Source organism: Siphateles boraxobius, unplaced genomic scaffold, assembly GCF_051911475.1.
Source record: "Siphateles boraxobius isolate OS27281-9 unplaced genomic scaffold, OSU_SipBor_1 6, whole genome shotgun sequence".
Classification (NCBI taxonomy): Eukaryota; Metazoa; Chordata; class Actinopteri; order Cypriniformes; family Leuciscidae; genus Siphateles; species Siphateles boraxobius.
The window spans coordinates 8,712,501-8,737,751 of NW_027509186.1; the positions used below are offsets into that span (position 1 = coordinate 8,712,501).

The 25,251-nt window shown below is 37.3% G+C and overlaps 1 protein-coding gene across 2 annotated transcripts in view; it reads right to left on the reverse strand.

Annotated features, from left to right (window-relative positions):
* Window positions 1-24,068, reverse strand: part of rinl (Ras and Rab interactor-like) — a 24,323-nt gene extending 255 nt beyond the window's left edge. The window contains exons 1-14 of one of the 2 annotated variants that reach the window (XM_077207592.1): window positions 23,802-24,068; window positions 23,147-23,208; window positions 23,004-23,068; window positions 21,585-21,697; window positions 21,316-21,460; window positions 14,079-14,187; window positions 12,723-12,795; window positions 12,357-12,445; window positions 12,149-12,249; window positions 10,141-10,363; window positions 8,694-9,278; window positions 7,326-7,643; window positions 5,934-6,065; window positions 1-2,348 (exon numbers count right to left, since the gene is read on the reverse strand). The exon at window positions 1-2,348 is cut by the window's left edge and continues 255 nt beyond it. In XM_077207592.1, the coding sequence (XP_077063707.1) occupies window positions 1,936-2,348; window positions 5,934-6,065; window positions 7,326-7,643; window positions 8,694-9,278; window positions 10,141-10,363; window positions 12,149-12,249; window positions 12,357-12,445; window positions 12,723-12,795; window positions 14,079-14,187; window positions 21,316-21,460; window positions 21,585-21,631 (2,235 nt within the window). In that variant the 5' untranslated portion in view covers window positions 21,632-21,697; window positions 23,004-23,068; window positions 23,147-23,208; window positions 23,802-24,068 and the 3' untranslated portion in view covers window positions 1-1,935. Of the gene's footprint in view, window positions 2,349-4,875; window positions 5,130-5,933; window positions 6,066-7,325; window positions 7,644-8,693; window positions 9,279-10,140; window positions 10,364-12,148; window positions 12,250-12,356; window positions 12,446-12,722; window positions 12,796-14,078; window positions 14,188-21,315; window positions 21,461-21,584; window positions 21,698-23,003; window positions 23,069-23,146; window positions 23,209-23,801 lie in introns of those variants that run through there. The other variant, XM_077207593.1, reaches the window with a different exon arrangement.
* Window positions 24,069-25,251: the final 1,183 nt, after the last annotated feature.

Below are 25,251 nucleotides of genomic sequence, written 5' to 3' on the forward strand. Positions count from 1 at the left end.
AAGTTCTGGATTTTGCTGCAGATGGGAAACAGGTTAATTATATGTAACATTTAAACTTAGACTTAATGCCACATGTCTGAATATATAATGGGGCTTGTTATCTAGTTCCTTATATAATTATAATTTTAAACAAACAATTTTAAGAATGTAAAAGTTAAGTGCTAAGTGTTTGTGTTCACCATTCACAATAAACTGTCAAGTGATTTGAACTAGAATAGAGGAATGTGAATTATTATTACACAGAGTTTTGTGTGTGTGTGTGTGTGTGTGTGTGTGTGTGTTTTGTTGCTTTTTCAAAGTGTATGGTATAAAAGATCACACCTAGGCTGATTATGTGTTGTCTGTTCAAGAAACATGAGAACTGATACAAGAAACCAAAATTTGCTGCAGTCCAGGAAAAAAAATGCATTTAAATTACAACCCTGTCCACATAAATAAAAAACAATGACAAATGTATGAACAACACAATAAGAATTCAAAATCTTCGATATTTTTGGTAACAAATGAATGGAGAAATATGTACAATAGTTCCCCCTAGTGGTCACAATGAAGAGAATTAATTTTAGTTCTACACCCAAATTGGGTACTTGGCCACTTGAGAGCGCGTGTACGCGACAGGAAGTAAGTGGCATTTTTCAGACGGGACAGTTTTGCACAAAGCACACTTAACCCACACGAAATCCACATTAACAACACTCTAGTACCGCTTCAGAGCTAAGCGTATATCTCAACATTCAGGAACTTTCCAGTGCAGGTTAAATTGATTAGATATTACATAAAACTTGGTAGTAAAATGTAAAGTTTTGGAAATGTTATTGGTGCAGAGATAAGTATGTGTTGTAAAATCTTTATATATTTAGTTTGCTTACATAGAGACTGGACTGACTCTTATTTTAAAGAGCATTGAAAATCATTATGTGTAAATAAAGCTCTTGCATTTTAACAACACTATGTTGTAAGTGTGTCCCATCTGCTAATCAAAGGTTATACGCACACTTGCACTCAACCCACTTGAGCACCAAATACAGGAAATAGCCTCATGCAATTAGACAAGTGTGAAGACCACAAGCATGGGTATCGGGACAGGCCCTTAATTCTGAAAGGGTAGATTGAAAAATGTCTGAATTCAAAGGGATTCAACACAGTCACTCAACAGAGGAATTTCATTAGATTCATTTCCTTGTTATCTAGAGAAAACAGATGACGTGTGCTGGTTAATATTTTCCTCTTGTAAACCTGAGTCGTGTTGTTTTGCTCCATTTTGAAGACTTTGGTATAAATTAAAGCATTCTGAGAGACTGGGAAACTTCTAACATGGTATTAAAATGGAAATAATTTATTAAATATAAAGATACATATATCTTTATATTATACAAACACTATTTGTTTTGTCATAACATGTTCATGAGCAATTCATACTGAAAAATGAAATGTATAAATACTCTTGTCTGCGTTTCCATCGCCGTGAAGATTAGGCAAATAGTCTGGTGACGTAGGACTGCGCGCTACCTTACAGTTCCCGCTGGATTTCATCGTCTGAATGTAATCTTAATAAAGCCTGAACCTTGTCGTCGGTCCATCTGTCTTATTTTTTAAACTCTGTTGTTGATTCGAATAGCGAACAACTGTTACTGCACGCATCGTAACAGACTTTCAAAAATGGTGGTTGTAATAAAATGAGTCAACCAATCAAAATGCTGCGTAAACTCAACCAATCAGCATGTTCAGGACCCAAGTCCCACCCCCGAAAGTTCCTGAACTTTGAAAAAGTACAACCAGAAGTGTATTTTTCCCCAGGAACATCATTTAGACCCTGGATCCTGCGGTAAAACACACCGAGTTCGACCGCAAAGTCCCTAGTTCCTGGGGAAAGTTCCTGCGGTGGAAACACGGCTTAATAAGTCCAAAGTTAAGTTCTTTGATACTATGTGCTTATTAATTTAGGATCCTGTGATTTTCAGTCGTCTTTTCTCCATCAGTTTTCTCGGGACAGGTGAGGTCCAGCGTCTCCGGGACCTGTGTTTGCTCTCGACCTGCCCTTCCCTCCTCTTCTTCCTTCACAGCCTCTAAGTCTTCATCCGTCTCCTGCAAGCTGTGGGGGATGTCGCTCAGACTGCTGGACTCCATGCTCTCGTTTAAAGAGTTCCCGTCCTCAACCAGCGGCCCGTGCCTCCGGATGGTCCTGCGGTTTCGGCTGCGGCGTGATTGGTTGCCGTGAAGTGTGCGTCTGCGATGCCATTGGCTGAGAGACTGGTGTGCTTCTGCACTGAGTTGCCGCTTCGCTAGACGAGGCTGGAAGCTGCTGATGTAAAAAAGGGCAGCGTAGAGAGACGTAAGGTAGTACCCACCTGAGAGAAAGATGGAGAAAGAGGAGCACGTCATGCACAGCAGTGTGTGAATCTTTAAAGGACAATTATGGACAAAAATGAACCTAGGGGTAAATAACACATGGGTACCGAGTCGACCGTTCTCTGGGATGCGTTTTCATGATAATCGAATGTATTATGTATAGCACGGCGTTCGTGGTTCGACTGGTCGAGACTGTTTTCCAAAGATGGCTCCTGCCTATACGTGAAGTGTACTGTCTGTATAAAGTATCTTCTTATTAAACTGTCTGTACACTTACAAAGTTGTCAATGCTTTGGTTTGCAGGTAGAGACCCTCATTATGCTACCGTGTTAGTGTGGGGCTATTTTGAGCCTTGTTAGTGGTATTAACTAGCGATTTTTATTTTTACTTATTCGATGCCCCATACACTAGCGTTATAAGCTAATCTGTGGTTAAACTAAAACTAAAGATAAAACTGGGTACATTCGATTATCATGAAAACGCATCCCAGAGAACGGTCGACTCGGTACCCATGTGTTATTTACCCCTAGGTTCATTTTTGGCCAGAATTGTCCTTTAACTGCTTTAACAAAATACCATTAATGGTCATTCATGTGAGTATTTTAATCCAATACATGAACTTTTTCAAGCACCAAATACATCACAAAAAATGTATAACATCCTCATTATCCTCATGTTTTTCGAAATCCCTATCTTTCCAGAAGGTGCATTCTGGAATTTGGTCCCAATTGTGTTTATGCGAAGAGTCCTGTGATGAAGACTTTCATAGTTTTCTAGTTTTCTATTTAAACATGTATGAATGATTCATGCTGCTGGTCACCTTAATCAATGTATTTTTCCGTGTTGAAAGGACATGATGTGAAAAATCTGTCAATGGATCGCACTTATTGTTGTGCTTTACAAGCGGAGAGAGTCGTATCTGTCCGGCTGAAGACTGATAATGACCAAAAAAATGAGGTAAACATTGATACGGCATTCACAAAGTGGAAAGATTTGATGACGGAGAAAAACTTGAGCATTTTTGTTTTACAGGTAATAATTAATAATTATTTAGATCAATGGTTCTCAACTAGGGGCCTCCACAAATTCTTATTCTACTTATCAAAGTCTTATTTACATTTAGTTATATTAACATAATCATAATGAAATATGTTTAAAAAACATTAAAAACAAAGATGCACCAACTTTCAGCGTAGACAGGAGGGCCTTCTAATATCGAATATTTAGTGCGGCCTTGGTGTCAAAAGGTCGAGACCCACTAGTTTAAACCATTCTCTACAACACTCCAGTATCTGTGTAATTAACATAAACCTCAGGGATGATTATGCTGATGTGATGGCAGTTTACTATTGTGGTTTTGCTAGTTAGAGAATGATGTTGTATCACTAGCACCTAATGCCCCTTTAAACTGAACCCCAAAGATGAAATTCATAAGGACAGCTTTGCCACAATATAAATCTGTTTGAAAATCAACAATGTTCCCGTCAGTGTTGGGTAGTGACTGATTACGTGTAATCTGGATTATGTAATTCCACTAAGTACTTGTGATTAGATTATATAGCATTTTAAAATACTTGTAATCAGACTATATATACACTTTACATTGATTACAGGATTAAATGATAATCTCACAATGGCAGTAAATTATTCATAATTCATTGATTCTCAAAACTAGTTTTTTAAAATCTTTTAAATCGTCCTTTCTAAAAAAAAGCCTACTGTTTATATCCGTTCAGAAGCTCTGTCAGCTTTGTTGAATCGCACACAAAAAACAGCCACTAGTCATGTGACTATCACTGAAAACTGAGAGCCACACAGCAGTTGATCACAGGATTTACATAAATAATTACACTTTTGAGAAGTGTTTTCTCAACACTGTCTGCAACATTGCATACTGAATAATTTCCTGGCAAACACATTCATTATTATTTGAATTATCACTCAATGAGTCATTTAACCATGTATTGCTGTTTTTTGGAAGGCCTTTGTCTCTCAAACACAATAAAGTATACAGATTCACATCATTAGATTTTAATTCACGTTATGAGATTAAGTTAAATTAGGTTATTAATAACATTTAGTCAATAATAAATAATAATAATAATAATAAGAACCCCGTGTGGAAAATATCAAGCTTTTAATGTTGTGTATGTCTGTGTGGTGTTTTTAATATGCTTTAAGACAAACCATGTGAAAATTCATCCTTAAATTCATGGATCCTAAATTAATTTCTCCTTAAAACTGCAGTGAATCAAAGACAGTCTCAAAAACACGGTTTGAAATCGCTGGTGTTTCTGACGTCACAAACTACCTTGTAACCAATCAGATCAACGTGTGATCGTCAATGAGTGGATCTCTGAGCTGAGTGAGTGAGTGGAGGCGGGGCTCATTTGCATATTCATAGAAAAACAAACAAACAAGCCACAATATTTGCTAAATTCCAACTCTTCTGAAGCCATAAGAAAGGCAAACAGACAACATTTAAAGGTATAGAAAAATAAAAAGCGTAAACAAGAAGTCCAACATATTAAAGCAACAGCATAGTCCATAGTAATGGTCAATGGTATGATTCACAACATGTGCAATCTATCAATCCAAACAGAAAAATAAGAATGAAAACAAAGTATGAAGTGCATTCAAGGACACACTTCAGGTTAGTCACAAATAAAGGGATTGGGATTGTCCTGCCACTGAGATGAATCCGAATGCTAGTGGATAGATCTCTCCCGATGATATAGACCCTCTCGGTTCTGACAAACAGCTATTGATTGAGCCAGAAGCTGACATGTTGGACAGAGTAATGGTTTCTAAAGAGTTACAGTGTTTGCCTTCATCAGGAAACCAACCATAAAACTAGTGGTGTGTACACTGTTAAAGGGATAGTTCACCCAAAAAAGAAAATTCTGCCAGTAGTTACTCTCCCTCATGTTGTTCGAAAATTTATTAAAGACATCGTTAAAATAGTCCAAGTGACTACAGTGGCTCAATCTTAAGTTTATCAAGCGACGAGAATACTTTTTGTGCGCAAAAAAATACAAAAATAACGACTTTATTTCAACTTTATTAATTTCCTTCTCTGTCGGCCTCGAGTGAGTTCACTAGTGTAGCAGCGTAGTGCTTCTGTGTTGTACATCACACGCATCACACACATGACCAGCGTCGGCCAATAGTGAGCCTACGTGTGACGTACAACACAGAAGCGCTGCGCTGTTACACTAGTGAACTCACTCGAGGCCGACAGAGAAGGAAATTAATAGTTGAAATAAAGTCGTTATTTTTGTATTTTTTTGCGCACAAAAAGTATTCTCGTCGCTTGATAAACTTAAGATTGAGCCACTGTAGTCACTTGGACTATTTTAACGATGTCTTTAATAACTTTTCGGGGAACAAGTTTCAATCCCTTAGAAGCCTATGGCGGAGTGATCCAGCTCTCAGATTTAATCAAAAATATCTTAATTTGGGTTCCGAAGATGAACGAAGGTCTTACGGGGTTGAACAACATGAGAGTGAGTAATTGCTGACAGAATTTACATTTTTGGGTTAACTATCCCTTTAATGAGTGTGAATGTGTGTGTATCCCCTACCCTCTCCTTGTAGTTGCATGGGGTCCAGCAGCTCCATCATGTAGTCAGTGTCCACCTGTAGTATAGCTAAATCACTGCGCAGCAACACCCACGTCAGGCACGGCAGGAAATCATCTGCCCCGAAAACCGTCCCTGACACAAAACAATCAACATATTCAAATCTTCTACAGCTTAATGACTTTTAATGAATGATTAAAATGTATGAATTGCGTTGCAGTAATCACAGCTCCATAGGCATGCAGTGCTGGGTAGTAATTGATTACATGTAGTCTGGATTACGTAATCAGATTCCCAAAATTTAGCACTTGTAATTAGATTATTGTTACGATTATTCTTAGGTTCACCCTCATGGACTTTTAGTTTGTATCCTTCAGTCGCATGGACTATTATTTATACTCAGTTTCACACCACTTGTTTGTTTCCTTGGTAATTGCCCTCTAGTTTGTTTCTATGGTTACGCATGTTTATATCACCCATGTTAATCCAATCTTTGTTTTCACTTAGTATATATATACTAAGTGAAAACAAAGATTGGATGTGTAATAACTAAAACACAGGTGTGTATATATATATATATATATATATATATATATATATATATATATATATATATACACGCCTGTGTTTTAGTTATTACTTGTCGATTCTCGTTAATGCTTTAGTTCAGTTTGGTGTTGTCACCTTTCTGTCAGTAACTCTGTTCACTTTTATCTTCATCTTTGCATCCTGCCTACATCACAAAGTGTGACAATTATATTGCATTTTAAAATACTTGTAATCAGACTACAGACAATCTTTTATTGATTACATGATATTCTCACAATGACAGTAAATTATTCTTAATTCATTGATTCTCCCAACTACAAGTAGGTCCCTTCTATTTAATTAATTATTATCAAATTATATTTTATATAATTATATATATAATTACATATACAATTAAATATTAAATTATTAAATATGATTTAATTACTTTTCATTAAACTCACGAACCCCAGTCTGAGAAACCCTGACGTAATGTAATACTTAATGCATTTGATGTTGTTAACAAATGGAATATATTTTCTTTCTCTTTGTATTTTTATATCAATATGGTAAAAGATGATCCAATTCAAATCAATGTAATAAATGAGTTAGGTCAAGTAATAGTCAAGAATGATTTATCTTAAATATGTAATGTAATGGATTATGTAACCAACTACAATTTGGCATGTCATTTGGAATCAGTAACTGACTAACAATATTAAGTAATTTTCTTTAGCACTAACTTTTGACTCTGTTTTTTCGGCACAGGACACATTTCTGTATAGTATATAGAGGGTATATAAACAGAAAGCATACAGTTTGAGAGGAAGTGTAATGTGAGTAATGTCTCTAGAGTAGTTCACTCACCAGGCTTAGCATTAGCATTCATGCTGTGGTAGATATTCTTGCAGACTTTGAGCAGGGTGTCAACTTTTTTACTAGGAGAGTAGGCCTCATGCATTGCGGTCCATCGATGCTGGATCTTGTCCATCATGCTGGAATCGGGCACTCCGGCTCCGGCGGCTCCCTCCAGCTCCTCCAGGCTCCGGTTCTCCAGTGTGCTCTTGTTGGCCTCTAAACGCTGCAGAGTGCCGTCATCCCGGCGCGATGTCTTCAGAGTCACGTAAAGGTGAGTGTAAACTGGTTTTAAAGCCACTTTATGCAAGGCAAGCTCCAGGAGAGCATCTAAAAGCAGAGAGAACAACAGATTTGTCAATAAATGTGGTTTTAGTGGAGGCGAATCAATAAGAATCAAAACAATATTCTAGCAAACTACAGTAAGTGTGACCATAGTCAAGTCAAGTCACCTTTATTTATATAGCGCTTTTTACAGATTATTTCAAAGCAGCTTTATAGAGAAATTAGGAATTAAAATAATGTTGTAATAATATTGTTAAATATAAAATTAAATGTCCATCGAAAGCTCTCATTTATTGTGTAGGCTTACCTATTATGGAGAGTGGATAAATTAAATTGGGTTACACTTTATTTTTGATGGTCCACTTTAAACCTTCTACAAAATATAAGTAACTTTGCAACTACATGTCAACTAACAGTCATGAGATTATTAGTGGACTGTAGTAGACCAAGGCCCTTTTACTGAGATGCGTTTTGGTCGATGCGAAAGTGGACAAGCTCAAAATGTTTATGACCCTGTTTACACCTGTATTAAAGCGTCTTCCATTGTGTTCCGACAGACCAGAATGCATCTTAATAAACAGGGCCTAAGTTGACATGTAGTTGTAAAGTTACTTATAGTCAGAATGTCTGTTGGAGGAGTCTACTAATACTATAATGAGAGCTATGCAGTTGCAAAGTAACTTATAGTACAGTGTCTAAAGTGGACCGTCGGAATAAAGTGTCACTTTCAATTGTAAATCAATTGTATTTGTTGATAAATGAATACAGATAAGCTGAAAAGTTATGTACATTAATCATTGTAAAAAGGAACTCGGGTATTATAAGGCAATTTAAAAGATATTATTTCTGATTCCATTGCTTCTGATTACATAAAACGCCTATAACTCGTTATTGTCAAGGTTGGGGGGTGAAGGGATGAAGCGAGGACTCAATGTGCAGAAGTGTTGGGCTTTCAATGATAATAAAATAAAACAAACCACGAACGTAAACTACCCCGAGGGGTAAAACTAGACTTGACTTGACAAGAAGGGAAACCACACAGAGGGAACATAGATGAACCCTGACAGTAATCTCCAACACATCCACAGCTCATACCCAGCTCAAAATCAGGAATGTCTCCAAAGCTGTCTGTGATGCTTTGGATCTCTGGACAATCAAACAGCATTTCCCTCAGATTAGTGAGAGCCGAGCGCATGTCCTGCAGCATCTCGGTCACTCCGGGAGCAGCTCCACCCGTAAGAGTGTCCTCTACAAACGCCCGGACCGCCTCTGCAAACGCCCCGGTCCTCCGCTCGGCCATCTCCTGAACACGCTTGCTCAGTCTGCGCTGAGGAGACACAAGTCCACCGAGAGCCTGACCCACTGCCGAGAGGCGGTTCTTCATCTTATCTGCCAGCTGGAAGCGGGGCGAAGGCAGGGATGGGCTTGAAGCCGGCTCGAACTCCTCCTCCATGCTGCTGACTGACAGCGAGTCCAGCTCTAAGCAGGGCGGATGAAGGAGAGAGGAAGGCAGTGGTGAGTTCAGCCATATCTTGTCCTCTATCCAGGACACGCGATGTGGCGACTGGGGGAGAGGGCTCTGAATGGAGTCTGTGCTTGCTCTTTTTAGGGGGTCGTCCTTGCTCGCCCTTCGAAGCACAACTCCACCCGGGGTAGATGGAGAGACTGGTGACGAAGATCCTTTAAGAAAGAAACAAAGACGTCAATACGTGACACTTTTTAACAGCCTCCTTTTTATCAGCACATCCTGTTGCAATTATAAACATGAGATGCTTTTTCCACCATCGGGCCGAGCAGTAAGGAATAATTTCACTTGAGCTTGCACGATTAGTAACCGTCCCACAGTGGGAAAATGTAACCGTACCAGCTGGGCACGAAATTGAACGGTTAAGATCTGAGTCTGAATTTTTACATGCATTTTTTCGTATTCGTCATTCGATAGATCTGAATTGTCAAAACACCTTGCAAAATGCTTGCAACAGATGCGAAAAATGCAGAAAATCGAACCCGATACAAATGTTTTTTTTGGACGGGCGGAAGTTTCGAAGTAAACGTGATTGACAAAACGCGAGGTCATATTTATTTTTTAACGTGCAAAAATTTCGGACTCAGTGCAAGCATTTTGAGAGGTGTTTTGACAATTCAGAGCCACCGAATGACAAATACGAAAAAACGCATATGAAAATTTCATACTTAGTGTGCAAGGACCTTTACGCAACAAGAATAGTTTGGCCCGAGAGTGGAAAAGTAGCTATTGTTTGTCCTTGAAATCAGTGCTATTATTGTTTACAAAAGCTGAAACTATTAAAAATATTTTTCGTTATTTGAAATTAAGCTGAATTCAAATAAAATATAAATATTTGATGAAAAACGTAAAATTTCTGAAATATATTATAAAAATGACATACTATTTAAACTAAAATTAAAAATTTAATTAAAAACTTAAAAAATATAAAAATAAAAGCTAATTCAAAATACTATAATAGTATATAAATAATATTTGAAATTATGTAACTGAAGAACAAAAAAAATCCACCACTACCTTTGTCATGGTCCAAACTGCTAGAGTTGTCCTCGGCTAGTGTAGATGACCTCAGTCTCAGTCCTCTCCCTTCCCATGCTCTCGTGGTGCTTAAACGCTTGTCTCGCCTCAAGCCAATTGGACGATTGACTGGGCTGGCTGGAGACTGAGTCAGCCAATCATCCCCATGCTCTTGAAGGTACAAGGGATTGATGAAGCACAGGGCACCATTGGCGGCTGTAACCTACCAACAAAGCGAAATAATTTGAAGATCACATCTCTATAGAATACAGCCTCAATGCCAATCATTGTGGGCCAATTAGATCCCAAATCAAAAAGAATAGATCCCCATGGACACATTTGTTGTGTTGGTAAATGCAGTCGGTTACTGATTCCAAATAACATGACAAAATTTGTAGTTAGTAACATAATCTATTTTATTACACATTTAAGGTAATATAATCTGATTATTTTTAGATTACTTTTGAAGTAACTCATTTATCACATTGCTTTGAATAGGATAATCTTGTACCATTTTGATATGAAAATACAAAGAGAAAGAAAATATATTTTATTAAGCGCAAGGTTTTCCAGACTGAGGTCCGTGAGTTAAATGAAAAGCTATTAATTAAACCATTAAAAAATTTAAAAATAATTAAAAAATAAAACAATAAAAATAAAACAATTACTAAAAAAGATTAAAATAAATATTTTATTTGTTACCTGCTGGGTGAATCAATTACGTAATTATGAATAATTTACTGTCATTGTGAGAATAACATGTAATCAATAAAAGAGTAACTGTAATCTGATTATGAGTATTTTAAAATGCAATATATTCTAATTACAAGTACTTAATTTTTGGAATCTAATTGCTTAATCCAAATTACATGTAATCAGTTACTATATGCAGCACTGTTCATAGTTGCACAGGTTTTCGCTAGCGGCATAAATTGATGTTTGGACTTTGCACTTAAAATAAGTCTTGGTTGGACGAATGATGATGGTTTTGATAATTTTTTGTCAGTGTCTAGAAGAGACGTGTTAAAATTCATGAGAACCAGGGAAAGAGTGTTAGAAATTTGGTTACACTTTTGGTTTCACTTTATTTTTAAGGTGCTATTTTATTTTACACTTACTGAAGGGTTAGGGCTTAGTTTATGGTTAGTCACTTGTCGCTAATGCTATCTATTGCTTGGAATAATACATAATTGACTGTTACTTCTACAGAAAGTAGACGTTTTTTATAAAATAAGTTCAATACGTAAAACAATCTATAACTTTGTAGGTTTGCTTTATGTTACTGATTACCTCAATTCACATACAATTCAAATCCAGAAATTAGAATTTGGAATTGGAATTTCAAAGCATTCTCAGTTCTGAATCACTTATTTAAAGGATTAGTTCACTTCAGAATTACAATTTCCTGATAATTTACTCACCCCCATTTGATCCAAGATATTCATGTCTTTCTTTCTTCAGTCGAAAAGAAATGAAGGTTTTTGAGGAAAACAATCCAGGATTTTCTCCATATAGTGACTTCAACGGGAACCAACGGTTTTAAGGTCCACATGTCAGTTTCAGTGCAGCTTCAAAGATCTCTACACGATCCCAGCCGAGGAATAAGTGTCTTATAACCATCGATCATTTTCAAAAAAAATAAACATTTATATACTTTTTAACCACAAAAGCTCATCTTGCACTAGATCTGTGATGCGCCAGGCATTACGCAATCACATTAAAAGGTCACGCGTTACAGGCTGAAGTATCTTTGTATACGACCTATATATATATATTAAATTGTTTTTAAAATGTCAATAAAATGACCGATGGTTTCTCTAGATGGACTCTTATTCCTCGCCTGGGATCGTGTAGAGATCTTTGAAGCTGCACTGAAACTGCAATTTGTGAGTCAATTATCAGGAAATTTTACTTCTGAAGTGAACTAATCCTTTAATACTGATCAAATATAGTGAACTTGAAAACATTAGAGAAGTAAAGCAAAGCTAAATCAGAAGCTCAGTATCACCTGTATAGTGCACATGACGGTTTCTGGCATTTCTGCTGTGCCTTGTGTTTCTGAAGTCATACTGTCAGCCTGCAGATCTGGGGAGGGACACAGCCAGGTCTCTGGAAGTCAAACACACAAAACCCTTGAAACGGAGAGAGTCTGACTGACATAACAGCAGATTTATAGTGTAGTGCATTGAAGGGTGAATGACAGGGCAAGTACTAACTTGGACCAAGCAGAGGAACAAGATGATCTGGCAGATTGATAATGGTGTAAACCCACGAGGGAACCAACAAACAGACAGGCAAAACATCCCTGAGTGGAGCACATGCCAGATAATAAAAAAGGAAAAAAAGAAGGTTACAACAACACATTATTTATTCGGTTGAGCACTAATTGTAATCTTTGGTGTAAGGGAAACAAGGAGATTATTAATTCTCTTTCAAGAGCATTAACTGCATCTGTTTGCCCCATAAGAGATTTTTAGTATACTATTACTATCTAACACAGCAGTGCAGTATTTCCTGTGAAAAGACTTTGTTATAAAGCAAAACAGGTCAATAGTTGCTAGATAATAATAACTCATCCGCACCTGCTCAGTGTGTAGAAGTGCAGCAGCTGAAAGAGATCAGGGAAAGCCAGGTGTGATGTTTGCAGTTGAAGCGCTGTGGAAGGAAAAAGACTCAGTCAGACGTGCGCTATGAGTCATAAAGAGAAACTGGACAAACTAGTAATGAACTTTAAAAGAACACGGATGTGATGAGGAAATAAAAAGGCTGCAGTGTTCATGATATCAACTAGAACAGCGTGCACAAATGGAGAAGAAAGTACAGTGCAGAAGAGTTTACTGAACTGCACAATATACACTATTTGCACGTGGATTCCCACAGTGTACTTCCCATGTCTGTTTGTAACAGGAAATGTAGAAAACCTGCAGGCTTTACATCCGTATCATACCTGACAGCTTGTGCATTTCTCTTCGTGCAACATAAAAAATGCTCTGAAGTCACTCTTTCATTTCTCAGGAAACTTAGCTATGCTTTGATAGATGTTTGTTTCCCTTATAAAATCATATATAAAAAGAAAGAAATCTATTAAGAAAATGGGCCTGTAGTTGATATAGTATACAGCTATGAAATGTGGACAGCTTAGCTCAGAACATGTTGATCGTGAAGAGTGGTTGAGTTCATGTTGAAATCTGACTTTTGATTGAGTATCAACAAAGACTATAGAATAACACAAGACACGTTTCTCGTATTGTTTTTGAATGGGGAAAAGTGCAACACTCAATATGACGGAATAAGTCCCGACTTCCAACTATAAAGGAATTCCACATCTCAAAACAAAATGGCTGCCGTTAGGTGTGCTGGTGTTTGTTTGTCAACAAAGCAACAAATTGTGGATGATAAATGATGCTATACTTTTTGAAGGTGTAGAATATCAACAGAAAATATCTGTATCTATGTTTTACCAAAGACTATAGAATAACACAAGACACGTCTCTCGTATTGTTCTGAATGGGGAAAAGTGCAACGCTCAATATGGCGGAATTAGTCCCGCCTTCTAAATAAGAGCCAATCGCTGATTGGTAAAGTCATTAGTAAAGCTGCCGTTAGAAGTGCCGATTCCCATAATAACAGTCAGAAGCACTTCCACTGCGCATTAGCTTGATCCAGCCGGAAAAATTTCATTTTCTGACATGATTCGAGCTAACATTTAGAAACAACATTTACGAGACAGTTGTCAGATTTCATTGGTGATTTCAAAAATATGAAATTTAATCGTAAGCTTGGCGAACAGATTTGGAGAATTTGATGTTTCCCCATTCAAAGAGAGATATGAGCTGCACTTGAACGCCCGAGAGGCATTTCAAAGATGGCCGCCGAGTGAAATGACTTGTCTTAAAGGGACTTCGGTATCAATCAAGGATGAAAGCTGTTTTTAGTACCTGTTCCAGTGGTTTTTATGGGGAATTCTTTGACCGGCTCGCCGCTGTCCGCTACAGACACGCACAGAAGCTGGTCTTGAGACAAAGACCCTTGGACCACCAGGAAACTCTGTGTAAAGGAACATTTAGATGAATTCACTGTTATGCGAGTCTAATGAAAGGGTTATATTGAGATCATTGAGGATTGAAAGTTTTTGGAGAATATTGTATCATTCCCTTCTGTTCTGAGAACTCATGCGAATGAGTGACACAACCAGCTTTGACATCAAGGAAACGCACACTTTGTGGGTAAGCTCTCACAAGAGGAAGTCAGTGCGCACACAAGTTGGGTGCCAGTAAAAACTAAAATAGACGACAGTGAGAACTATTGAAGTTGTTTGAGTTTAGTTTAGTTAATCGAAACCAATGATGAATATGCTAACAATATGCACAGGCTATATGCTTTTTTACAGTCTATGGTTATATGTCCTTCAAATTCACTCCATAAAATAAACAACAATGACCCTCAACAATGAACTAATTTGTTGACCACAGGGGAAGTGAAATGAGATCTTTGATCATTTTGACATCACTCACTATTAATACAGAGTAAGAGTGTGCCGGACTACGTGAGTTTCTGGCACAGACTATCAGTGTTAGCCGACAGTTCTAAAAAGTTCAACATTAAATAGAATAGAATAGAATAGAATATACTTTACTGTCCCCAAGGGGAAATTTGTCATGGACTCAAAAGTGTGTAGTGCATTAGCAGCAGTGTTTCCCCTACAATGTATTCAGCAGCGGCGCCGCTGCAAAATCTTTCCATGATCAGCAATATCACGACATTCACTTCATTCACTTACACACCTAAAAAACACTGTCATGGCGACCGGCGGCGCTGCATGCGGTGGCTCTGAATCCCCTTGTCAACAAGGAGGAAAGAGCCACATATGGAAATATTTTCGATTAGACTAATGTCACGTTGCCATAAGGGGCCGTTCACATAGCACTTTTTTTGCGCGTGCAAATTCATTATTTCAAATGCGGCCGGCGCGCTCGTTTTTTCAAGCGCGCCTCTGTTCATGGTTGCATAGCGACGACAGACGCCACGGGAGAGCAAGCGCTTGTGGAAAGGAGAAAGCGGTACGAACTGCGCTCTCCATAAAGACGAGGAAGTATCACCTACTGCTCATAGTCCTGATAGTTCACGTTAAATCATATTTAATTTTTCAGATAAGACTACTAAACTTGTTGGTGTCCTTCAGAAATCATTCTAATATGATGATACGTGATGCTCTTTTTTTTTTATATTCTTTGATTAATAAAAAGTTAAAAAGAACATCATGTAATAATATTTCACTATATTAGGCTACTGTTTTTTCTGGATTTTTGATTAAATAAATGCAGGCTAGATGAGCATAAGACTTCTTGCAAAAACAAAAAATACCCCCACAATATCATTCAATTACCAAAGAGCCTTAGAGATCTTCTATAAAAAGCCCAGAAAAATTAAGTGCTCACAGATTGGGTGTGGCCTTTCCCATTAAGATAAAATTTTCAATAAATTGTAAATAATCTTTTTCTGCGTTGTGCCGTTTCATTTTTCCCCTAAACAATTTCTACCAAGCTGAAAATGAACACAAAAGAAAACATGAACAATCCTGTCTAAAATTATAAAATGAAGGTTTCTGTTTGTGACTGCAGTTCAAGGTACGTGATGCAATAATCATGCCTTGAATCAGTTGATGGTATGTCATATTTGTTATTCTCAAAATGTCCATTTCTATCCACAAAACTTGCGAGAGAGTCTGAGAACCCAAACAAAACTAAACATTTTTGTTGATTTTTTTCTTTTTATTCATTCTTTCTTCTTTATTCAGATCCCCAATAGCTTCCACTGAGTATTGCTAATCTTCCTGGGGTTCACAAAGCAAAATTATGTAGATTGTGTATTACTTTGAATCATTACATGTTGAATGAGGATTTATACCAGCAAAAGCAATGAACAAAGTAAAATTGCATTAGGCCTATGCTCGATTATTGACCATTCTGAATCAGCATATGTAAATAACCACTTGCATAAATTGTAGAATATATCTTACCTTACAATACAGCGGTTGTTTAATACATCAGTGCTACTCTCTCTCTGCCTCTTCTTAAGTACACTTGCAGTCATGCTTTCTGCACTCTTATCTAACTCTACTTCTGCAATTGTCTGCAACATAATGACAGTTTTTTTCCGTACAAGAACTTATGCTCATAGTGTTAGGTTAGGTTAGTAAACCTTAATAAGATGATTTTTTTAAAGATAATTGTATTATGGCACATGTATAAAAAGACATAAGTCAATCATTGAATAAACTTCTCCCCAAAAGTGCGCATAAAACTACGCTTCCACTAAGTATTTAGACAAAGAAAAGGCTTTTCTTAAACAGGGTCAAAATTCAGCAAAGGGAACAGTGACTTTCCACAATAAAAATAGCATCAGTAATGCTATGTTATATAATATACATATTTCCCTGAGTCTCAGTGCTCAGCAACAAGAAATTCACAGGCTAAAACTAAATGGCTGTTCATTAAACAAACGTAATAGGCGAACATGGTTTCAGCAAGTCTTTGTTCAACAATCCAATCAACCAATCAGTTAACACTCTTTGTCATAGTTCCTAGTTACAAGTTAACACTCTTCCCCTTCCTGTTCGAAGGAGTGATGAGATAGTTAGCAGATTGTCATCACTCAATGGCTGGCTTTCTAAGTGGTGTCCGCAAAATAATATAGAATTCATAGACAATTGGAAAAGTTTTTGGGGCAAACCTGACCTGTTGAAAAGAGATGGTATTCATCCCTCCTGGGATGGTGCTGCTCTTCTCTCTAGTAATTTGGCTCATAGTCTTAGAGCTCAAACAAGACAATCTGGGGCTCAGGTCAGGAAGCAGACAGACTGGCTAAACCGACCGTCTGCTAGCGGCCTCGCGTCACCGAGGTCAGATAAATCCCAATCACGTACAGACTCTTTCACCTAGATATCATCATATAGAGACTGTGTCTGTTCCCCGAATTTGGAAATCCAAAAAACTTCCAAACCGATCTAAGGTTAAAAATGTAATTGATATTCAACAAATAAAAAATAGATATAATACAGATGAACAAACAATAAAGCTTGGGTTACTGAATATCCGATCCCTTACTTCAAAAGCGCTCATAGTTAATTAAATGATTTCAGATTATAACCTAGATGTGCTGTGTATGACAGAAACCTGGCTAAAACCAAACAATTACATTACTTTAAATGAGTCCACCCCCCATGATTACTGTTATAAACATGAACCTCGTCCGAAAGGCAAAGGGGGAGGTGTTGCTGTAATTTATAGTAATATTTTCAAAACCACTAAAAAATCTAGTTTTAAATATACTTCTTTTGAAGTGTTGGTGCTTAATGTAAAAATATATAATGTAAACGATAAATCAAGTTTGAAAATTCTGCTGGCAACTGTATACAGGCCACCAGGGCACCATAAAGATTTTATCAAAGAATTTGCTGACTTTCTATCAGAATTAGTATTGACTGCAGATAAAGTCCTAATTGTTGGTGATTTTAATATACATGTAGATAATGAAAATGATGCATTGGGATTGGCATTTAAAGACATTCTTAACTCTATTGGAGTTAGACAACACGTGTCAGGACCTACTCATTGTCGTAATCATACTCTAGATCTAATATTATCACATGGAATCAATGTTGATGCTGTTGAAATTCTGCAGCAGAGCGACGACATCTCAGATCATTATCTAGTCTCATGTAAATTACATTTAGCCAAGGCTGCAAAGCCGACTCCGTGTTACAAGTATGTTAGACCTATCACTTCTGCCACTAAAGATTGCTTTATCAATAATCTTCCTAATCAGTTTCATCATTTCAGCATCCCAGATAGCTTAGAAGAACTTGATATTGCAACAGAAACTTTTAACTCTCTCCTTTCCAGCACTTTAGACACAGTTGCTCCGTTGCGCTTAAAGAAGATTAAAGAAAATAGTCCAACGCCGTGGTACAACGAGCACACCCGGCCCTTAAGAGAGCAGCCAGAAAAATGGAGCGCAACTGGAAGAAAACAAAACTAGAGGTATTTCGGATTTCATGGAAGGAGAGCTCGATTGCCAACAGAGAGGCTTTAAAAACTGCTAGATCTGCTTATTTTTCAACCCTATTAGAAGAAAATAAACATAATCCTAGGTATTTATTTGAAAAAGTGGCTACACTAACGTAAAAAGAAAGCTTCAAGCCCAGAAGTTTCCAAGAAACACAGCAGTAATGACTTTATGAACTTTTTCACTTATAAGATTGATAATATTAGGGACAAAATTATAACTATGCAACCGTCTACTACAGCATCGCATCAGGGAGTGCATTATAGTCTCCCTGAGTTAAAATTTGATTCATTCATTGCCATAGGAGAGGAAGAATTTTGCAAACTTTTTAATTCATCTAAATCGACAACATGTATGTTAGACCCTATACCGACTAGACTACTGAAAGAGATGCTTCCAGCAGTCATAGATCGTCTTCTTAACATCATTAATTCGTCTCTAGGATACGTACCAAAAACCTTTTAGCTGGCTATGATTAAACCACTTGTTAAAAAAACGCAACTTGATCCTACAGAATTAGTTAATTACAGGCCGATCTCAAATCTACCTTTTCTATCAAAGATATTAGAAAAAGCAGTATCCTCACAACTGTGTTCCTTTCTTGAAGGAAATGATATTTGCGAGGATTTCCAGTCAGGATTTAGACCGCACCATAGCACTGAGACAGCTCTCATTAGAGTCACAAATGATTTGCTCTTATCATCCGATCATAGTGCTACTCGATCTTAGTGCTGCATTTGACACCATTGACCACAACATTCTCTTAAATAGACTAGAAAACTATGTTGGCATTAGTGGAATTGCACTAGCATGGTTTAAATCATATGTATCTGACCGCTATCAGTTTGTAGCAGTAAATGAAGAGATCTTATCGATCACAAGTTCAGTATGGCGTACCACAAGGCTCAGTTATCGGACCGCTGCTTTTCACTCTGTACATGCTACCTTTAGGAGATATCATTAGGAAACATGGAATTAGCTTTCACTGTTATGCTGATGATACTCAGCGCTATATTTCTTCCAAACCTAACGAAACTCACCAATTCACAAAATTATCGGAATGCATAGTTGATATAAAAAATTGGATGACTAGTAATTTCCTTCTACTAAATTCTGAAAAAACAGAGATTCTAATTATTGGACAAAAAACTTCCACACGTAATAACCTAGAATACAGTCTAACACTTGATGGCTGCTCTGTTAAGTCTTCGTCGTCAGTTAGGAACCTGGGTGTGCTCTTTGATACCAATCTTTCATTTGAAAGTCACGTGTCTAGTGTCTGTAAAACCACATTTTTCCATCTTAAAAATATATCTAAATTACATCATATGCTCTCATTGACAAATGCGGAACAACTAGTTCATGCGTTCATGACATCAACGCTAGATTATTGTAATGCTCTACTGGGTGGTTGCCCTGCACGCTTAATAAACAAACTACAGCTAGTTCAAAACGCAGCCGCTAGAGTTCTTACCAGAACCAGGAAGTACGACCATATTAGCCCGGTTCTGTCAACACTGCATTGGCTCCCTATTAAACATCGTATACATTTTTAAATATTGCTGATTACTTACAAAGCACTAAATGGTTTAGCTCCCCAGTACTTGAGCGAGCTCTTAACGCATTATAGTCCTTCACGTCTATTGCGATCTCAAAGTTCTGGCCAGTTGATAATACCTAGAATATCTAAATCGACTGCTGGCGGTAGATCCTTTTCCTATTTAGCACCAAAACTTTGGAACAATCTTCCTAACATTGTCCGGGAAGCAGACACCGTCTGTCAGTTCAAAGCTAGACTAAAAACACATCTCTTTGACCTAGCATTCACATTACACTCTAGCCTTCTATAATTCAATATTAAGCTGCTTAGATTAGGTCAGCCGGAACTGGGAACACTTCCCTTAAATCCTGATGTACTCGTTACATCATAAGAAGAATGGCATCAACGCTAATTTTAGTGTCTTTGTTTATCCCGAGGTTTTCCCGCAACCTGCCGGATCCAGGCCGTTTCCAGATCTGACGAAGGACTTTCGCCTGGACCAGATGACAATGCAGTGCTGAAGTGCCAACTAGCCTCTCCCTATGGAGCATCCCTATACCACTCTATAAAGCGTTGTGGAATTTTTTGGTTCGCGTACCTACCCGAAGTGATAAGATAAAATAAAATTCTGCATCAAAATTTATGGACAAGACAAGTAGTTTGTTTAGGCATGGTTTGTAAGGAATTACAAACCTGCGCACATATATTCAAACGCACATAACTATAGAATCAATTCTTAATGCGCATGTGACCGCCATCAGCGTCTATCACAGGTTCACGGTTAAAGTCTGTTTAGAGAGAACGGTGTCATCTTAGCGGCCCGTAATTTAATAACAAATGATCATTTAGACGGAAGTGAATCAATCTGAACTAACTTTAGCTGGAAAAAACATTTTTCAAGAACCACTATAAAACTAAACCAATCTCTGTTACCTTAAAGTATATGTTTATCTCTGTAAAGCTGCTTTGAAACAATCTACATTGTTAAAAGCGCTATATAAATGAGGATGACTTGACTTGACTTGACTCTTTGTCATAGTTCCTAGTTAACAGTTAACACTCTTTGTCATAGTTCCTAGTTACCAGTTAACACTCTTTGTCATAGTTCCTAGTTACCAGTTAGCACTCTTTGTCATAGTTCCTAGTTACCAGTTAGCACTCTTTGTCGTAGTTCCTAGTTAACAGTTAAACGTGTTTTATCAGCAGTGAAATCTAAAGTCTAAAAGAGAGAATTTTTTTTTCTTCAAATTTAGGGGAGAAGTTTCATCTGGATAGGGATAGGTTTATGATGAAATTTTGATCCAGAAACATGTCTTACTTGGCAAAATTACCTTGATCTGTATTAATAATAAATAACAATTAAATTCTAGCTTTTATGGAATTTGAAGCTAAAACATTTCAAGCAATGTAAATGATTGGATTGTGTGTTACATTTCCAGTCACACTAAAACTACTTGAATGTTTATTTTAATTTTTATTGACAACATTACGGTTTACAAGACCCACTGTTGAAACAGCTGAATGACTGATTTAGCAAGCATTGCAAAAAAGGAAGTAAAGGCACCCACCCCACAAGGCCTGCCCCAGAGAGCGGCGTGCGCCCCATGACTGTCCCAGGGGCTCTTGGGAGCCCAGGCATCCTGACACATGCGTAAACCTCGCAGTAGATTCAGGGTTTTTGTCTGATCCCTGAAGACCCCGTTGGGTGCCGTCCTGGCAGCATTTTGTCAATGAGAAATAAAAAAGGTGTTTAAATAATAATTTTATAAAAATAGAAAAAAACATTTAAAAAATGCATATTGAACAAAATGGTGATTGCATCGAGGTTATCTTTCACCTGTTCCCACTGGTTGTGAATTCATCTTTTGACTCTTTCATCATCATTGCACTGGACCCGTTCAGGAAATCTGTTCCAGCACAAGGTCTTCCATTTTAACTGTTGCTGTAACCCTGTTGATATTTGGAAAGAGAGAAACAAAAGAGATAATAAAAAATGATTGTTTCTTTCCAACCTCACATCCTTTCGTTTGTATGTCTTTTCGTTCACCTTTTGTCATCGTTCCTAGTTAACAGTTAACACTCTTTGTCATAGTTCCTAGTTAACAGTTAAACATGTTTTATCAGCAGTGAAATCTAAAGTGTAAAAGAGAGAATTTTTTTTTCAAATTTCGGGGAGGAGTTTCATCTGTGAAGTGCAAATTTGAAAACAGAGGCCATGTGCTGTGACAAAAAGAGCTACTTCCAGCTTGATGAAATACATATACACTATCTTTCAAAAAATGTGGACACACCAGCTCTTTGCTACTTATTATTGCTATTTGTCACATTTTAGAATAATATTAAAGTTATTAAAACAATTGCACTATATTATATGTTGTGTGTGAAAACACATGGCCTGTGTTTTACGGTATGTGTTTGCGTTATCTTGTGTTGTTTACCACGTCCCCTTGTTCTCCTCATTAGTCTTGATTGTTCATCGGTGTCACCTGTGCCCTGGTGATGATGTCCCTTATTTAAGGTCCTTGTGTTTATTACTCGGTGCTTGTTCGTTTTCTATCTTGTCATCCTGTTCTGTGAGTTGTGTATTCCCGTGATCAGAGTTTGTATTCTGCCTCTTAGGTCTAGTCCCATGTTATTGTCAAGTTTATTAGTGTAGTCTTGTCAACGTTCCTTTCCCCCCTCGTGGGTCTTTGTTTTCTGTCTGTTTAATAAATCTGTGTTTTATTTATTACTGTCTGCATTTGGGTTCAATATTTTACAGCACATGTACTCACCCAAGAAAGAATATAAGATAACTACATTAATTTTGGGTTGAGGAGTAGGTTCAGGGTTAGTAGATTTAGGTTATTAACTAGTTACTTTAATAAACAGGACTGAAAAATAAAGGGATACCCATATGGGAATTATGTAGTGATCAACAAACTGTTTGACAAATTACAAATATATGATATTTTAGATTACTCAGTGTAACCAGTAGGCCTGCACCCGTTGTTTAGGGATTCTTTGAGCACTCCTCTGGGATTCTCCGAGCTTAATAAGGCATATCCCGGGATGTTTTGAACTGTGAAACTGATGCTGAACAATTGTTGCCTGTTTTTTCCTCCCTGTGTACTTTGATAAATTGATTAAAACCCTTAATTAAAAATGGTTTTGTATTAAACTATTTATACATCTTAAATTTGTCTTCATAACAAACTGGCACAGTAGTTTATACTTTGGATGGATGACGAATGGAAAAATGGTTAATTTCGCTCACGTGTAGGTGTTCTTCCATTTGCTTTAGTTTGACAGCTGGGAGATACATTGCTGGGTTTCCTGTAACTATAAACAATGAGCACAAATTATTTTGTATTCATTGGGCCAGAGAAAAAAAAATCTTTCTGTGAAATATAAACTTACCATTAATAGCCGCTGCTGTAAGCTCACATTTGACTTGCATTAAAACCTTACACATTGACCTCCTGAGTACACACACACACACACACACACACACACACACACACACACACACACACACACACACACACACACACACACACACACACACACACACACACACACACACACACACACACACGCACGCACATTAACACAAATAACCATATAATACAAGCATCACATATATATATATATATGTAGACATAACAAAACAATAATTTAAATGGTTTTGCAGTAAATGTTTTCAGGGTTTTAGAACACATCTTGAATGTCGAGTGTGATTGCTTTTTCCATATACAATTTTTAATATTTAGTCATCTGTAGAGGATTAAGTTTCTGAGAAATTTGTTCAACACTGCTACTTTATTTAATAAGATACTTGTGCCGCAAACTATAACTTTTTTGTCAGCCCTTTCAGCTGCCAACTCCGCTGTGATCAATAAGAACTAACTGTTTGACAGCCTGTCTTTTCAGTTTATTCTTAATCCATGTTTAATGTCAACAATATACAGTAAACTTGATTTTTTTTGTCCCATGTCTCAAGAATAAGTTGATAAATATGCATTAAAAGTAACACTCTTGGAATGATGCAAACAAATTTCTTTGCTAAACTCACATGTGGTGTCTTCAAAATGTCCTCCTACATGAAGAAAAGACTGAACATCTCTGAAAGCTGCTCCACACACCTCCACCCCCTGCAAGTTTGTGCGTGGAGTAATCAAGGCTCTTCATTACGAATCTCTTCTGTACCTAGTCATGTCACCTACAGTGAGATTCACTTTTGGTCTTTGACATACATATAAACGTTCAATTTCAGTCACACTAAAGATCAGTATCAGCTTTGATAAGAGTGACAGAACTCTTGATGATGCCCTTTGTGTCTCTCACACCATAAGCTCCACCTACTTTCATGACTGTGGTAAACCTCACTGTGACAAACTTAAGTGAAAGTAAGATACATCATAAAGATTATATCTGAATGAGTGTTACAGTACCAAGTACATCAGTTTCATTTTCATCGAGTCAGCAGTTACATGTCAAACGATACACCCGTTTCCTTTTATAATAATTGAGCTTAAGGGAAGGTTTAGTTACCTCACTGAATTTCCTCTTACTGTAAAGGAATATAGGACAATAAAGGACTATAAAAGGACTATAGACCCACAATAAGATCAAACTCATAGCCAACTCTAAAACCAGTTGACTCTAAAAACCTAAGATTTTTTAAAAGGTTTTAACAAATTTATGAGATGCTGTAGCATTCTATATCTTCAGCCGTCAGACAAACATCTAAAAAACGTGAAACTCCATAAAGACATGCCGTCTATAACAAAGCTGGCATACTAATGATCACAAAGGTTGTTTTTACCAGAGATAGTTTTATCACACTGTAACTATAGCATGCAATATGTACAGTGTGATGAAACTATCTATAAAAAAATCTTATGAGAAAATGATCATAAGAAAGTGTTCCTAAATATTTCAATAGTCCACTTTAGACTGTTAGACCCACAGCATCTACTGTCTACCAGAACTGCCACCAGAGAGCTTCATGCCCAGAGGTTTAGCTCTTTACTCTCACGAACTGCAATTCCCATAGACCTATGCCCAGACTCATTTTAACTTGCACATGTTTCCTATTAGTCCTTGACTAATAAGCTCCCCATGTTCTCACATACTTTGCAAAGTCTTGTTAGCCTAGTGTTGTAAACTTTTTCTTCTAAAGTGTAGGAACTCAGAAGCGAAGACCAGGAGACTTGGTTGTATCTTCAGCAAGATTCTTTATTGAGAAACACGAGCTGTTGGTAGCTGCAGTCCTCATCAAGTCAAGTCTAACTAAGGGAAACGTTCCCTTGCAATTTATACACATTTAGGGGCAGGGCTTAACATTGTGATGAACAAAGCATGTAAATGAGCTGAGACATGAGAACAGAACGGTGCAGGACTTCTCGTACTGAGACAAGAACTCCAAGACAAAATGGTCTCAGTAATAAAATAGCAGGTGTTTTCTCTGTTTAACCTGTGCCTATTTATTCGGATTTCCCTTCCTGTGAGTTTTGGACTCT